This window comes from Cheilinus undulatus, linkage group 2 (assembly GCF_018320785.1).
Source record: "Cheilinus undulatus linkage group 2, ASM1832078v1, whole genome shotgun sequence".
In the NCBI taxonomy this organism is placed as follows: Eukaryota; Metazoa; Chordata; class Actinopteri; order Labriformes; family Labridae; genus Cheilinus; species Cheilinus undulatus.
The window spans coordinates 22,861,772-22,877,713 of NC_054866.1; the positions used below are offsets into that span (position 1 = coordinate 22,861,772).

The 15,942-nt window shown below is 40.9% G+C and overlaps 1 protein-coding gene across 2 annotated transcripts in view; it reads left to right on the forward strand.

The window, feature by feature from the left end:
* The window catches only part of fat3a (FAT atypical cadherin 3a), a 173,228-nt gene that overhangs the window by 66,807 nt on the left and 90,479 nt on the right, over positions 1 to 15,942 (forward strand). For both annotated transcript variants that reach the window (XM_041812243.1, XM_041812250.1), the window contains exons 3-5: positions 367 to 428; positions 7,727 to 8,041; positions 11,737 to 11,947. In XM_041812243.1, coding sequence (XP_041668177.1) covers positions 367 to 428; positions 7,727 to 8,041; positions 11,737 to 11,947 — 588 coding nt within the window. The remainder of the gene's footprint in view (positions 1 to 366; positions 429 to 7,726; positions 8,042 to 11,736; positions 11,948 to 15,942) is intronic.

Genomic DNA, 15,942 nt, shown 5'->3' on the forward strand with positions numbered 1-15,942 from the left:
CTTCTTAGTAGCCAAAATAAACAACTGAGCTGCTTGTAAATGCATTGGTCATATTTTGATGTGATGATGTATCCATGCTCAGGCACTTTTAAGCCTGGAGCAATGCAAGTGCAGACCACTGGGGGACAGGAGATGGGGACAATCAAGCTTTATCCCCGTATTGGGCATTTGGCCTCGTGAGAGCACTCTGAGACAGGGAAAAGTGATATTACAGGTAATAATGAAAGAGATTAAGATCATAAAAACACACCTGTCCCCTCTCTATCTGACAGCATAAACCTGTCACTACCATGCCACTGCGTCTGTGTATTTCTTATAAGTCTAGTCTACAATAGTCTTACAGTTTCTCTGCTTTGTGTGTTTCAGGTCTGATCACAACGACCTCGAGGAAACTGGACCGAGAACAGCAAACAGAGCACGTCTTAGAGGTGAGAACACTGTGTTTGTGTGTGCGTACATGCTGCATTGACCCGGTTTGTGTGTAGATGAAAGCTCTCAGGTTATAACGTCCTCTGAGGACCATGAATCTGTGCTCCAATCCTTCAGCTGGCAGGATTTAGATGAGGACAAATCAGCTCCCCCATGTCCTCTAAACACACAAATACACTCTGTGAGGTAGTGTTGTGTTGGTAATAAGATGTGTGTGTGTTATTAGACGTTAATGTGGAGCTGTCTGGGCTAAGAGTGGAGATAAATGTGACTCTCAGTTTGTGTCAGTGTGCATAGGCTGTGTGTGTTTATGTGTGCTGTCAGTAAACTCCATATTAGCAGGTTTAAGCAGTCTTTACTGTCAGAGATATAATAAACTGATCAGGATCTGTAAAGGTGACTCACATCTCTTCCTCCATGTGGTGGCAGAGAGGGACATGTTTGAAACATGTTTGAGCCTTTCAATGAAATGTAAATCAATTAAAGCAGGGGTATCCAAACTTTTTCCTCTGAGGGCCACATACAGAAATACATAAGGAAGTTGGGGCCACTTTAATATCAACAAGATGAGGTATATGACATTGATTAAGTCAGAAGCAGAATAAGGGAGGAGATGGGGTGGAGGAGGGTTGCATTGGCAGCTTGCAGAGAGAGCGGCAGAGCGTGGTCAGGCAAGAGCAGTTTAAATAAGGCAGCATGAGATTGATTAGCCGATAGCATGCTTAGAGCAAATCAGCTGGCCGTCAGCTGATTAGGGCTTACATTGAGTCAGCTGATTGGGTCAGAGCTAGACTCCGCAGCCTGCCTTAACTAACGTTAAATGCTTGATTTAATGACTGACAAGGCAAAAAGACAATCATTTCCAGGTTTTTGGAGATACCAATCAGATTTCAGGGGGCCCTGTTTGGCCCTCACAGCCACTGGCTCTGCTCCTGGAATATTATCGGTACTGCTATTTGCTTCCGTAACCTATCGGGGAGTTGGAAAAACAAGATATTGTTATTATTTTGGTTGCAGATATGTTTATCATGTGCAGAGTTGTCTCAATCTAGTCACAAAAAAATCCCAATAAATTCTGCTTGTCAAGATGTTTGTTTACAGAGTTAGCATGGTAGCACGATCTTGTGCTGAAACTATGAAGTACAGTACAGTCAAGCAAAAGCTTCATATTCAAATGTTGGCCAAATTTCATTTTATTTGTAGAATTTGCTGCGGGCCAATCAAAATTGGACCGCGGGCCACATTTGGCCCCCAGGCCATAGTTTGGACTCCCCTGAGTTAAAGGAAGTACTGTCCTGTCCGTGTGATCACTGAGTTGAGAACAACAAACCAAGATGAAGTTTGACTTCACTCTTTATGTTGTAGTCATCACAAAAAGTATGAAATTATTGTTTTGTAGATTATTTCTTTGTTCTTAAAATGCTTCTTCGTAATAAATCTTATACCTAAAGCCTGTTTATTTTCCTTTGAAATGGTGCCACATTAGTAAAACCAAACGTGAATATGTGGGATGAGCAGCAGAGCTGAGTGTGTGGGTTGCACCCATGAAAATTTACCACATCTTTTCTGCCGATGCCAAACAGTTTTTCCTACCATTGACTCTTGTTCGGTAGATTGGATTTGAAGTCTGAAAATAAAAGAGAAATTTGCAATTTAACAGTTTATTCATTTTACAAACAGGAGCCTCAGTAGCTCCTCCTCATGCTGGTCACCAGCCTGGTCACACACTGCTGCCAGGATGGCATCCCATTTTTCAACCAGCATTTGTCACAAGTCAGCCAATGTGGTTGTGTTGGTCAATCTTGCACAAATGGCACGCCAAAGCTGATCCCACAGGTGTTCAGTGGGGTTGAGGTCAGGACTGCTGGCAGGCCATTCCATCCTCTTCACTCCATCTAAGAATAAAATCTATTAAATGTTAAAAAAAATACTCAAACCACTTAAGCCTTGTGAGTGTTTTGTTTTCTTTCTTAATGAGGAAGTGTAGTCAAAGACTCAGGATTAAAACACTGTAGTGTTTTTAAGATCCATTTCAAATGGTATTCCTATGAATACAGCACAACAACAAGATATTTCATGTTCTAACTGATAAAGTAATTGTTAAATATATGCACATTCTGATGCTTGCAACCAGTGTTGTAGTCAAGTCACCAAACCTCAAGTCCGAGTCGAGTCCCGAGTCCCTAGTGCTCGAGTCCAATTCGAGTCGAGTCCTGAGTCGAGTCCTCTTTACCTTAGTCTGAGTCCAAGTCGAGTCCCCATTACCCGTGTTCAAGTCCTATACGAGTCCCCAGTACCTAAGTACCTAAAACCTAGAGCCAAATTAAATTAAATTATCAGTTATTTTTAAGCCATTCCAGCTTTTCTAGGTGGGTTACACTGATGTGTTTCATTAATGTATGAATTTCTTCAACTTTTTATTCTGAAGGGCTACAGGAGCTGTTACACCCTTCATGGGTATTATTAGTTATATTAACAGGATTATTTGTATATTTAGGGTGGGAAAATGAGACATGTTTTTAACTGGACTCATGCTTTTATCTATTTTATTCTAAATATTCATCCTGTAAAATGACTGGATTTATTCAGATTTCTCACTAAAAACTAAAACTCCTATTTTCTTCATGTGACATTTAAACACATCTTAAAAAGGTCTTAACTTCGTCCCTTCTTCGATATTCCAAGGTCTGAATTGGCATTAAACACATCATAGTTTTACAGTATGCCACCTTGTTTAGCTCACTAATCAGCGTTATCTTGCCAATGTTAACACAGATTTCAACATTGGATTGATATTTTTAACTAACAGGACTCACTACAAAGTTTAAGAGTTTTTATCACTCTGTCCAAGACTGAGGAGGATTGCTGTACAGCAGCAACAGCACCTAATATGACGAGTCTGAGCAACTGATGGAGATTTTCAGCCATTCAAAGGTAGGCTGGCTGCATTTTAGTTTAATTTCTTGTAAAGATTACCGCAGGAATACAGAGAAGAGCCACAGGTTTAAACTACCTATCAGTTCCTTTCTCTGTCACCCAGGCTCCTCCTGCTCTTAACCTTGCAAAGCAGACGGATACGCCCGTTTTCTTGTTTTTCACTGGCGAATCCATCTTGCAAAGCTCCCATCTAGCTGTTTGGGTCCAGTTAGAAAGTGACAGGACCAATCAGCGATGAGGGGCAGTACTTTCAGGCACAGCAGAGTTGTGAAGTAAACAAGCAGCAGCAAGAGCTATTGCAGTTATGGAGGAAGAGATTAGCGTGGATGCTGCTAAAGTGCAGTTTTAGCAGATCTTGATGACATTTTTTTGTTAAAAAGAAGAACAAAGAACAGCAGTGAGTTGTTTTCTTTTAAAAAACCACAAAAGTCGAGTACTTACATGTCTATAGTTGCCAGGTTTTGCGTTATTTGTCAGTAGCTGCGCACAGCTTGGTAGCTGCTACGTCACGTGTTTTGTTGCTCTGATTGGCCCGTAGAGATGTGACAGACAGAACATTCACCCAATCATACTCAGAGTTTTTTCAAAGCCTCTGCCTTTTCTCAGATGTTTCCTATTGAAGCTTTCCAAGATGGATGTGTGAAACAAATCCATCTGGCATGTCAGGTTATCCTGCTCTCTCTCCACTGGTTGTTTTCACAGACAGCAGGTTAGACTCACGTGAACGTGCTTGCAGGTGAATGCGCGCAACGGGCGCTGCGTGACTACTGATCAGTTATGCGGGGTTTTCTCACACCAAAACAACAGTTATTACAGAATAAAATAGTCTTCAGCAACAAAGGTTCGAGTCCTCCTCTTCATCCTCAAGTCCTGATGCAGTTGAAGCTCGAGTCAGAGTCAAAGTCCGAGTCCTCAGCACTCGAGTCCAAGTCGAGTCACAGATTTGCCAAATCAGGACTCGAGTTGGACTCGAGACTGAGTCCTGGACTCGAGTACTACAACACTGTTGCAACTCATTGAAAAAAAAATCGGAAAGAGTATTTTCAGCTGTGTTACATCACCTTTCTAACAACACTCTGTAAGGGTCTGGGGACTGAAGACACTAACTGTTTAGGTATTGAAAGTGGAATTCTGTCCATTTTTTCTTGATGTACATCTGCAGTTGCTCAACAGTGCTGGGTTTCCATTGTCACATTCTACTCCATATTTTTGTAAATGGAGACAGGTCTAGGCTGCAGGCCAGTCAAATAACTGTACTCTTGTCTTGTGAAACCATGCTGTTGTTACTTGTGTAGAATTTGGTTTGGTATTGTCTTGCTGAAATAAACAAGTTGTCCCTGAAAAGAATTCATCTAGATTTGTTCAGTTGTTTATTTAATTTTGATCCCCTTTAGCTGTACCCTGGAGCCCAGCTAGTCTTCCTTGGTTCAAGGCTAAAAATAAATATATTTAAAGGCATATTAAATATACCTTAAGCAATACTAAGTAGAAACCTAGTATATGGCTGACTGCAACTATCTGGGATGCATGTTGAAATGCCTGACTGGCAGAGTGATTTTGTCATTGTTGTTATTTTTTGAGCCAAATTTATTGTGGCTTCTTAAATGTATAGCTACTTGCTGTCCTCTCTGTCTCTCTGTCTCTCCTCTTAATAAAGCTCTTCTCTGTGTACATATGAATCTCCCCAGAGACGTGTCAGAATTCACTGATGCAGACAGTGTCACTGGAGATTAAATGTTTTTGTTAGATGTAAGCCTTTAATGGTAGTAAGTTTATACTAAAAATAAAACACCCTCTGTTAATGAACAGTTTATTCTAAAATAAAATAAAAACTGCAGCAGGTTTCATAAACATTTCTCTTCAGACAGGTGTGTAAGGGTCTTTTTATATGTAAAATTAAGCTGAATGTCTACTTTAGTGTTCCTATCCTTTTTTTCTATCTGTGAATTATCCATAAAGAGCACATTTATTATATTCCCTGCAAATGAAGACATGCTAAACGTTTAAGTATAGCATTCTCTTAACAACGCAAATGAAGACATTTTAACATTGATTTGTTCCCCATAAACATATAGAATTAAGGGAATATAATCAAACATTCTTTTAACATAGCGCACACCCCTGGCTTACACAGGCGACACAGACACACAGCTTGAGTACACACACACAGCGCTGACGCGCTGGTCCTCCGTGGTCAGAGAGGAGCTTTAAGAGGAGAAAGTTCTGCTGTTTATCCTCCAGTATTCTGAAACTTTTGCCCTCAACAGATAGAAGCCTGAAGTCTACACTACCAACACGTTAGCGTGTGTTTCAGTGTAGGTGTGTGCGTGAGCGTCGCAATTGTCTGCAGCATGAAAGCAGACGAGGAAGAGAGGAGAGCAGCCGACGCTGCTGTGTAAAAGACGCACAAACAGTCAAAGAGAAAGGGATGATAGGTGAAAGAGTGACAGGAGGACAGGAGCTCATGATGGAAAAATTAAAAACCAAAAATTGTGCACGAGTTTCAAATCACAAAATGTATTCTCTGCACAAGACAAGCTGTTGGTGTGGCTCTGTGCTCTGGTTTTCAGAAGAACAGTGGTCCAGTTCAGAGTAAACTGCAGCGGTCTTACAGAGATGTCCAAGCTAACAGCTAAAGGCGGACAATATGGGACAAGCCCACCGCCATGATCGGAAAGCCATGCCAGAGCAGACCGGGAGTAGAGCAGGAATATTTTTTAGGTCACAGAAAGCTTTCAGTATTGTTCTCTGCGCTTGTTTGGATAAGACACGTTGTCTGGTTCAGACAAAAGCTCCGCTGCGGCTCAGTTGCAGCTAATGACAGGCCTGCTAGAGCCATTAGCTGGGACACAACTCATTAGCTGTTTACAACAACTAACCCTTTCCCCATAACTATCACATGTGAAAGCGGGGCGACAGATGAGTGACAATCTGGTTTTCTGTTGCAGAAAGCTTTCTGTGTTGCTAACGTTCGGCTAGCAGCCGTTGTATGCAAGCACCACAAATAACCCTTTCTCCTTTAACTATCACACACTCACACTGTACGGGGTTGGCAGAAGAGCAAAAACACCCTTTCTGTTACAGAAAGCTCTTAGTGTTGCTGTCTTCGCTTGTTTTAATAAAGAAATGTCCAGTTTTGACTAAGTGCTGCTGTGACTAATTCAGAGCTAATCGCTACTTGAGCAGCTAGCATACGCAAGAAGTTACCTTTTCCCTCTCAACTATCACATAGTCATGCCAAAGTAGGTCAGTAGAGGAGTGAAAACATCTTTCCCAACATGAAAAGCTTTTGTGGTTGTTTTATTCTTTATCATACAGAAATGTGGCCCAGTTCTGGTTAAACAGAGGCCATGCTAAAACTATGGCTGAGATATTTAGAGCAGTGGAGGCAGACATTAGAGGGCTTTCAGTCCCCCCCAAACCCTGCCCATAGTGCAACTCTGTATGTATGGCTCTAGTTAACACAGTGGAGGCAGCCATTAGTGACAGCATTCAATCCAAGCAAATGCAACTCTGTTATGGTAGGGCTTTGGAAGTAGGGTCACTCACTCAGTTACTCAGTCAGTCAGTCAGTCAGCCAGTATACGGACAGAGCCATATGTAGGGCTGACCTCAGTGTACAGCCAAAAATACAAGAAAGCACCACAGTCTATACAAACCATTAAATTTTGGTGAGAGAATTAAAAATGTACTTTACACAAATCAGTTTAAAGACCTGAGCATAAACTTAATGTGTAATACCTCCTGATGTGAGCTCTTTCTCATTCTTGATTCTCCTCTCTCATATTTTGAATTCCTCCACAGTTGGCTGAGCCCCCACATTATTTAAACTCCGTCGTCTCTGCTTTTTTAAACATGACAGATGGTTTTCTTAAATAGAGCTCAGAGGAAATGAGCTGCTACTGAATCTGACGAGATGTCGACTGATTGCACACTTCAGCTAAATGAAAATAAATTTGTGTCCTTAGAGAGGCTCTTAGTGGCTGGCTCCACCCCTCTCTGAACACCTGATTCATCGTCTCACAAACACACACAAACTTAATTACCAGCTGCTGAAGCAATGAGATGGATTCAGCTGCTTTTTATGGTGTTATTTAGACAGAGAACAGCAGCAGAACACAGTTTACTCATCAGACACTTTTATGACTTATTTGTTCTCTCAGTGTTCACAATATGTTTTGAATTAAGCATCTGTAAGGCTCTGAACAACAGTTCATCATGAATTCATCTTGACATATTTCGATCACAATAAAGTGGTCTTTAAAAGTCTGAGAATTCACGAGACGTGTATGTATGTAATGACATCTTTGTGTTTTACTCTCTGTATAAACGTGATGAATCTTTGTATTTGACCATTCAGGTGCTGGTGTCAGATGGCGGCCCCAGCCCCCGGCAGAGTACAGTCTGGGTCATGGTTCAGGTTCTGGATGAAAACGATAACAAGCCCACGTTTCCAGAGAAGGTTTATCAGGTCAAACTCCCTGAAAGAGAGAGGAGGAAGAAGAGCGAGCCCATCTATAGAGTGTTTGCCTACGACCGTGATGATGGGCCCAACAGCGACCTCTCCTACAGTATCACAGATGGGAATGAGGATGGGAAGTTTTTCATTGACCCAAAGACCGCCGTTGTGTCATCACGCAAGGCCTTCACGGCTGGTAGCTACGACATCCTGACAGTAAGATAACCTTAATTATTTTCACAACAATCTAACAGTAAGTTATTATTTAATATACAGTACATTCAGAAAGTATTCAGAGCCCTGCCACTTAAAAGATATGATTTAGCTGATGCTAACATAAAAATAATCATTTTAATCTTATTAACCAACATTCAGGATCCCATCATGACAAAGTAGTACTGAATTTAAGAAAATTTTGCAAATTTGACTTAATATATAAACAGAAATATCAAGTTGACAATGCATATCAGAGCAAAAACCAAGCCATGAGGTCAGTGCTTAATTTGTTAATGTTCAGGTCCTGGAACGCAGACCGGGTGTTGTTCTGGTGGTAAGGGGGAAACAAAAAAGTCATAGAATACATCAAAAAATGAAAAAAATCAGTGCCTTGTGTAACAACGGGCCAAGAAGATCATGTGACTGAAAACAACCTATTAACCTAAATAATTTAAAAAAGAATCAGCTGCAGAAAAGCACATACAATCGCCCATCGACGGAGAGCATCACTCTCTCTCTGAGCGGCAGCTGTCAGTCAAACCTGCTGTGTTTCAGCACCAAGGACAGCGCAAAATACCAGCTCAAAAAAACACCAGCTCATTTAGCCTCTCTCAGCATAAACATTACTAAACTTTCACAACACACAGCTTATTCTGTTGAAATAATTATTTATCAAATCATACCTGTCACTTCATTTAGTGTTTAGTAGTTATTACTTTGTTATCCAATCAGAGCTTGTCTGCTAAAACTAAACTTTTCTATCAGCTGATTATGGATGACCCTCTGTCTCTCATCTTAGTGCCTTTTCATTCAAAGATTTGTGGACTGCTTCCACAGTTAACAGCACACATGCCCACGTTATATCTATGCCAAAACAGACAGCAGAAAGGCTGGAACTACAGCCCTGCACAGCTCACATGTCAGAATTCACACACTTCAGGCATCACTGAATAATCTGCTGACGGCTTGTTTTATCTTGTAATAAAGCTATAAATGCATCCAAAAATAATGATAGTCAGCGAAAATAAAGAGGTCATGTTAAGGCACAGTGGCCAAATTTATAATTAAACTTGATCTTACCTTGATATAGCAATATGTGACACATTGACACAGATGAACAGCTGCCTTTTTCTCTATTGGCTGTCCTGTTTGTCCCGCTGTGATTCAGGTACCCAGTGATAGCAGCCTGCTAGCGGGTGCTAACTCTTCATCTCAGCTCTCAGCTGCCTGTACCGGTGACGGTAACTCAGTGTCTGCAGGTGCATCAGCTGTTGTTCCAACGACTGCTGCTGATGACTTCTGGTCACAGCTGTTTTTATCTTTTACCTTCAAAAATTTGTCCATTTTGTTAGCTGAAAATAACTCTCGCTGCTAATGTTAACTTTGAAAACAGCGCTTGATTGTCTGGGATTGGTCGGTTGTTTACCGATATGATGCTTTTGCACACAAGTCAGGATGTGATAGGCTGACATGACGCTTTTTTTGTTTAGCCTGTCTAACCATAGGCTGCAACATACAGTCACACACAGTCTGTACTCCTCTACACACTAGACAGCTAACACCAATGTTATGTTTACACACTCGCCGGCAGAAATGTATTATGCACCCGCCGCCCCTGGAGGTGCTGGATCCAATCAAATAAGTGCCAGTCATGATCTGAAAGGTGCCGGATCTTGTTCTGGCGGGATCCAGCCGGCTAAAAAAAATTCTGTTGTACCAGAGATTCCTAAGAGCTCAGTGGCCCTCATAATCCTCAAATGGTAGAAGTTTGGCACGAACAAGATTTTTCCAAGAGCTGGTCATTCAGCCAAACTAAGCAAACAGAGATGAAGGGCTTTAGTAAGAGAGGTGGCCAAGAACGTGATGGTCAGTCTGACTGAGCTACCTGAGATGGGAGATGGGACAAAGGAGATGGGACAAAGTTCCAGAAGGACAACCATCACTGCAGCCCTCCACTGATCTGGGCTTATGGCAGAGAGGCTGGACAGAAGCCTCTACTCATAACGCATGACAGCCTACTTGGAGTTTACAAAAATGTCCATGTAAAAGCCACAGGTGGACTCCAATCAAGGTTTAGAAACATCTTTTGGGAAAACAAGACAGGTTAAGAAACTCTAGGCTCAGACAGCGTAGGCATTTCGTACTGTGTCAGACACAGTAATGTAAACAACTGACGCTAACAGCTAGCATGCTAATGCTAACAGCACAGCTAATGAGCTGCATGTCCTCCTGCTGCATCTGAGAAGGAAACGGCACATGGAGGGATTTACTGTTGTTGAAAATGCACTCAGGATGTAATAAGTATGTTTAAAAATACCTTTTCTTGGAAAGTTTGAATCAAGCCAGAATTTGATAAACCAATATAGACGATTATGATGTAAATGTATGAATAAGTTTGAGTTGAATCTTTTCATTGTTCATCCTCATTCCTTAAAATTTTCTGTTTTTAAGGACTTTAATTGTTTCCTTGTTTATCCTTAAACTTTAATGTGTGTTTTTAGGACTGAAGTCCTAAGTCTGAACTATATTGATATGCAAATTTTGGTTAAAAGGAATTTAGAAACATCATATATTTTAGCAAAAAAAAAAAAAAGAAAGAAAAAGAAAAACAGTAATGTGCATGCCTAATAACTTTGTTTTCTTAGAAAGAGATCTGGATGTCTACCAGAAGAGCTGGTCTTACCATAGTGCTGTATTCCCTACAAAAAGCATTTTATATTTATTTCATTAATTAGCTCTTTTTTAAGTTTTTTCCTGCAATCTCAAAAGAGAAAAGTGAAGGGCATGGTAATATGTCTCTTATATCAGATGCTTCTAAAGCATGCACATTTCTACTTTAAATGTGGAATTTAAAACAATCAATTCATTGGGAACAGCTAACCAATGAACTGTTTTCACAGTTTTTATTTCTGCCAAAGAAAACTTATCTTACCTTTGTGTGTGTTAGCAGAAATCAATAGAACTATCATATTTCTGGAGATTGCAAAAGATGCACATTATAAAGGCATTTTTCTTACATTAGTACCAGCACAGTCAAAACAGGACCTACAGCTCTGTTTTTGCAATGTTGTGCTAAAATGTTAAATAATTCTAAACATTGTTAGTCAAATGAGTTCAGAACAAACACAGTACTGAAGATTTTTCATGCCCTAAGGGCCTGTGCCCTTTAATGTTGATCTAATTTAAAACAGATTGTACAGTCACTACTCAGGGAAGGGGAATGTAATTTTTGTAACCTGGTAACAACTGAAACTAAGGTTATGCCAGTGTAAAAAGCAACATTAATGGACACAGGCACTCAAAACCTTCTACATTAAAACACAATAGGAGGACAAGCTGATACTTCTACATGCTAATAGTTTGTTTTTGCACTTTTAAAAGCTTTCTGTTGGCTCTGTTTGCATTAAGGTCATCAGGCTACTCCAATATGAGATAATTGAGCTGCTTTTTCCATTCTGCAGTTCAGAGTCAAAGCAGAAAGTTTATTCAGTAAGTCAGAGAGTGGACAGATGTGTGACATTTGGTGTTTCAAACCCCAGTCTTCTGAAATAAAACTCCCTCTATGGAGTTACTGAGGATTTACAATACTCAAAAAGGTTTTTTTTTGGTTGAGTAATTTTGTTTGAAGTCTAAAATATGACTCTGGGATAAGATTTGCTGATCTGTCTCAGTCATAACTCTCTCTCTCTTCGCAGATTAAAGCGACGGATAACGGTCGTCCTCAGAAATCATCCACAGCTCGTCTTCACATCGAGTGGATCCGCCGTCCTCCCCCCTCGTCTGTCCCATTGCTCTTTGATGAACAGTTTTATAATTTCACTGTCATGGAGAATGACAAGGTGGCTGAAATTGTGGGCGTTGTCTCTCTACAACAGAGCTCCACCCCCGTGTGGTTTGACATCACAGGTAAACCCTTGCTGCAGTTGTGTGAGTGTGTGCAGGCTCGATGCATGTTGTGTGTGTGTCGGTGTGCATATTATGGGATGCAGCTCAGGTACTGTGGCCTCGCTGCATGATCTGTTCTGCTCCGCTCATCCCCGTCACCATAGCGACAGCTTGTGCAGCTGTCAGGTGTGTGTGTCGTTTGTGAGGAGCAGCAGTGATGCTAACAGACATAGCTCCTATGTGTGCGTTATCCTGTAAGAGGTTTAGTGTTCTTTCTGTGTTATTCAGTGTGACATTCATTTACAGTGAGGACGGCCCAACACGCTCACTTAAACCCCTTTGATCTGTCAAAGTTCACTTTCACCCTCTTCACAGGATTAAGCAGATTATGTGGCGCCCAGCGCTCTAAGCTCCGTTTCTACGCTTTTACTGACGATGAGTCTGCTGCTCAGAGAGATTTAATTAGTCTAATTATCAGACTTCTGATTTAATTCCATTAGTTTTTAATAAAACATGCACACTGACACATGTGCTGTAGGATGCAGACAACAACAGAGCAGGAAGGACTGCAGCTCCCATAATGCACCTCCAACCCTCCTTGTGTTGATGGTGAGCAGCAACAGTCAGTGTGAATCTAGCTGGTGATACCTTCTGCTCCCGATTCTGACGCTACACACATGTTTGCATCAGTCTATCTCTCCTTTATGTCCCGATATATCTCTCTTTCTAATGCCCATCTGTCGATCTATTCATTCTCTTAACATCTCTGTCAATCTGTTTGTCTCTCTTCTTCTTCCTTTGTCTAAATGTTCGGATCAATATCTCCATCTTTCTCATACTCAACCGTCTCTTCTCTCTCTTAACGTCTCATTCCAGCCTGTTTACATTCTGTCTTACCTCCAGGCCTTAAATTATGTCCAAACTAAACTTGTGCATGACAAAGTTGGAAAGACAAAGAAATTTTAAATTTACAGCATAAAGAATATGTAACTTAATGTACTTATTTAGGATATCAGTAAACACATTAAATAACACATGATTTATTCTTCTTTCCCTGTAAAACAGCTCATCTTTGCTAACTTGCTACACAGTTTACACATATACTTATTCTGTTATTCTTGGACAGATGATGATGCTCAGCTTCTACAAACTATTTTCAAACTAAATAAACCTAGCACAAAAAGTAAATCTTATACCGCTGGAAATCATGTTTGTTTCCCTTTTGAATGGTGCCACATTTGTAAAGAACATGCATTTGTGGGATGAGCACCCATGAAAAGTTCACCAAACCTTTAATGACAAACAGCTTATTCTGCCATTGACTCTTGGAGTCAAACAGGAGTCTCAGTAGCAAGTGGAAGAACCATACACAGCCCCAACAGCCTGGCACATCCTTATGCTGGTCACCAGCCTGGTCACACACTGCTGTGGGATGGCATCCTATTCGTCAACCAGCATGTGTTGCAAGTCAGTTTGGTCATGTTGGTCGCATGAACAATACACCCAAGCTGATCTCCCAAGTGTTCAATGGGGTTGAGTTCAGGACTGCTGGCAGGCCATTCCATCCTCTCCACTCCCAAATTCTGGAAGTAATCTTTAATAAACCCCATTCTGCTGAGGGGTGAGTGTTGTCATCTTGGAGGATAGAGTTCAGTCTCAGACTGTATAGATATGGGATTTACACTGGTTGCAGGATCTCATCTTGATATCTCTCTGCATTGAGATTGCCTCCAATGATGACAAGCCCTGTTTTTCCAGTGAGGAGATGCCGCCCCAGACCATCACTCAGTTTTTTTCTGAACCCCATGAGACCAGAGATAGCTGCATGTGGTCTGTTCTGGATTGTATAGGCAGAGAGCCTTTGGCCATATCGTCCTGCAAACCTTGACTGCAAATCTGTAGGAGACAGCCTACAGTTCTTAAGTGCTTACAGAGTGAGGAAACTGTCTACTTGAGGTGTGGTCTACTTGGGACGCCCACTTTGCGGCCTGTCTCTGACATCCCCCCTTTAAAGGAATTTGGCCTGCAGTTTGAAGATTGTACTTGGGCTCATACCAAGGGTCAGTAGCAAAATCAAAATAAGCTGTTTGGCATTGGCAGAGAAGATTTGTCAAATTTTTCATGGGCACAACCCACATACTCAGCTCTGGTGCTCATATCACTAATGCATGTTCCTTACAAATGTGGCACCATTAAAAAGGGAAATAAACAGGCTTTCCAACGGTATAAGATTTATTGCCAAGAGGCATTGTTACAACACAGAAATAATCTACTAAACACAAATATCCTTACTCTTTCTGCTAAGTTTACACAGAGGTATCTGACTGAGAACTGCCTTTTGTGGTCAAAATTTGCAGCAACAGCTCCTTAAAGGAACCATGCTTTTAATCTTGGTGGGATTGTGTTTGAAGTATTATAGTAAATTAGATTTTAGGATTTATCTAGCAAATGTGTTTTTCTTACCTGGTCTTGCTATGACATATGATTGCTTTGGTTTGGCAGTTTTAAGATTTTGTGTCAATTCTATCAGAGTTGATGAAGATAAATAAGTCAGCTCTTATTTACTAATATAAGGCCTGTGTTTCCATGATGTGAATATTACATTGCTGTCTGCACAAGTGACGAATATTCAGCTGCTTTGTGAGGAGTGTACAATGAGACACTGAAAATTTTCACTTTCACAGAGAAATCATCCAGACTGTCATGGTTCTCTGCAATTTGTGGCAATCATGTGAAGGCAACTGTAGACTCAAAACAGCAATTATTGTTACACAAGATTAACTAGGACTTGTCAACTGAGCTTGATAGGAAACTGTGTTACCTACTGAATTAAGTTAACTAGCCAGCAACAGTTTAACAGTATGTCCATCAGAAAACTGTGTTAATGACAAAGGAATATCTGGTCTTTTTCATGTTATTAAATCAGTGAAGTTGTACAGTTGTGAGTTGTGACTTACTGATATTGATACTCTTTAACAATGAAAGTCCTTATCAATACTGTTATTGATACTTTTCTGTTATGACGGAAAAGGAATTTAATTGGCCATAAATATACCAGTTCTAATTTTCACAGAAATGATGTCTGTTTTGCATTTCTAAGACAAAAATCACATCCAAAAAACTGTATTTATTTAAGTTTCTCACCAAAACCTGAACAGTTACATTTACCTTTGACTAATAGTCATTTCTAACCCGACACATCAGATAGACTGTTTCACATTGCTCATCACATTGTAAGCTGTATGGCATACGGTACAATGTAGAACTATTAGGCATGTTTGGGCCAAAAACTGATCCTGAAGTAAGGCATAGATTTGTGGAGTAAGCTGCTTGATGGCCATAGGTGGGAAGGAGTATTGACACAACCACAGTAGGGCAGAGGCACGGGAAAATATAAATCCATTGAAAAAATAACAAAGTCCACACCTGTAGGGCACAGTAAGGGGTGGTGGTAGTGAGTAAGCATGGCCTAGGGGACCATCTGGACAGGTGGTTGGGTTTCCATAAGCCCCCAGTTGTGCTGTGGATGCCTAGAGCCGCCAGCAGTCTCCAGGCATATAACCAAGGGAGGAAAGACCTAGACAAAAGAGGCGCTGTGAAGCTTGACCTTGGCTGTCCTAATGATAAGCCCCCCCAAGGGTTGCAGCACGTCAGGCACCATAATGAATCCTTAACACCCTACATGCCTATGCCTGAAACATAAGCACAGGGCTGTATATCATATCCATCTGGGCAACCTTTGAAAATTTTTGAAAGACTTTCTGATGGCTATCTGACAAATATGTTCTGTTTGTCACATTCAGTACAGGGCCAGTCAGAGCAACAAAACATATGGCGTATTGGGCATTGGGCCCAATGAGTAGACTACATAATGTAAGCTCAACAAGCAGCTATTTTCATTGTTCACTATCAGTGGAGCCAGTTGGTGAATAATTCATGCCGATGCCTGTCGAAAAAAACATCTCTGGGGCTAAGAAAAGTTTTCAGTGTGGGTCTTTGCTTTTCTTATAAGTACA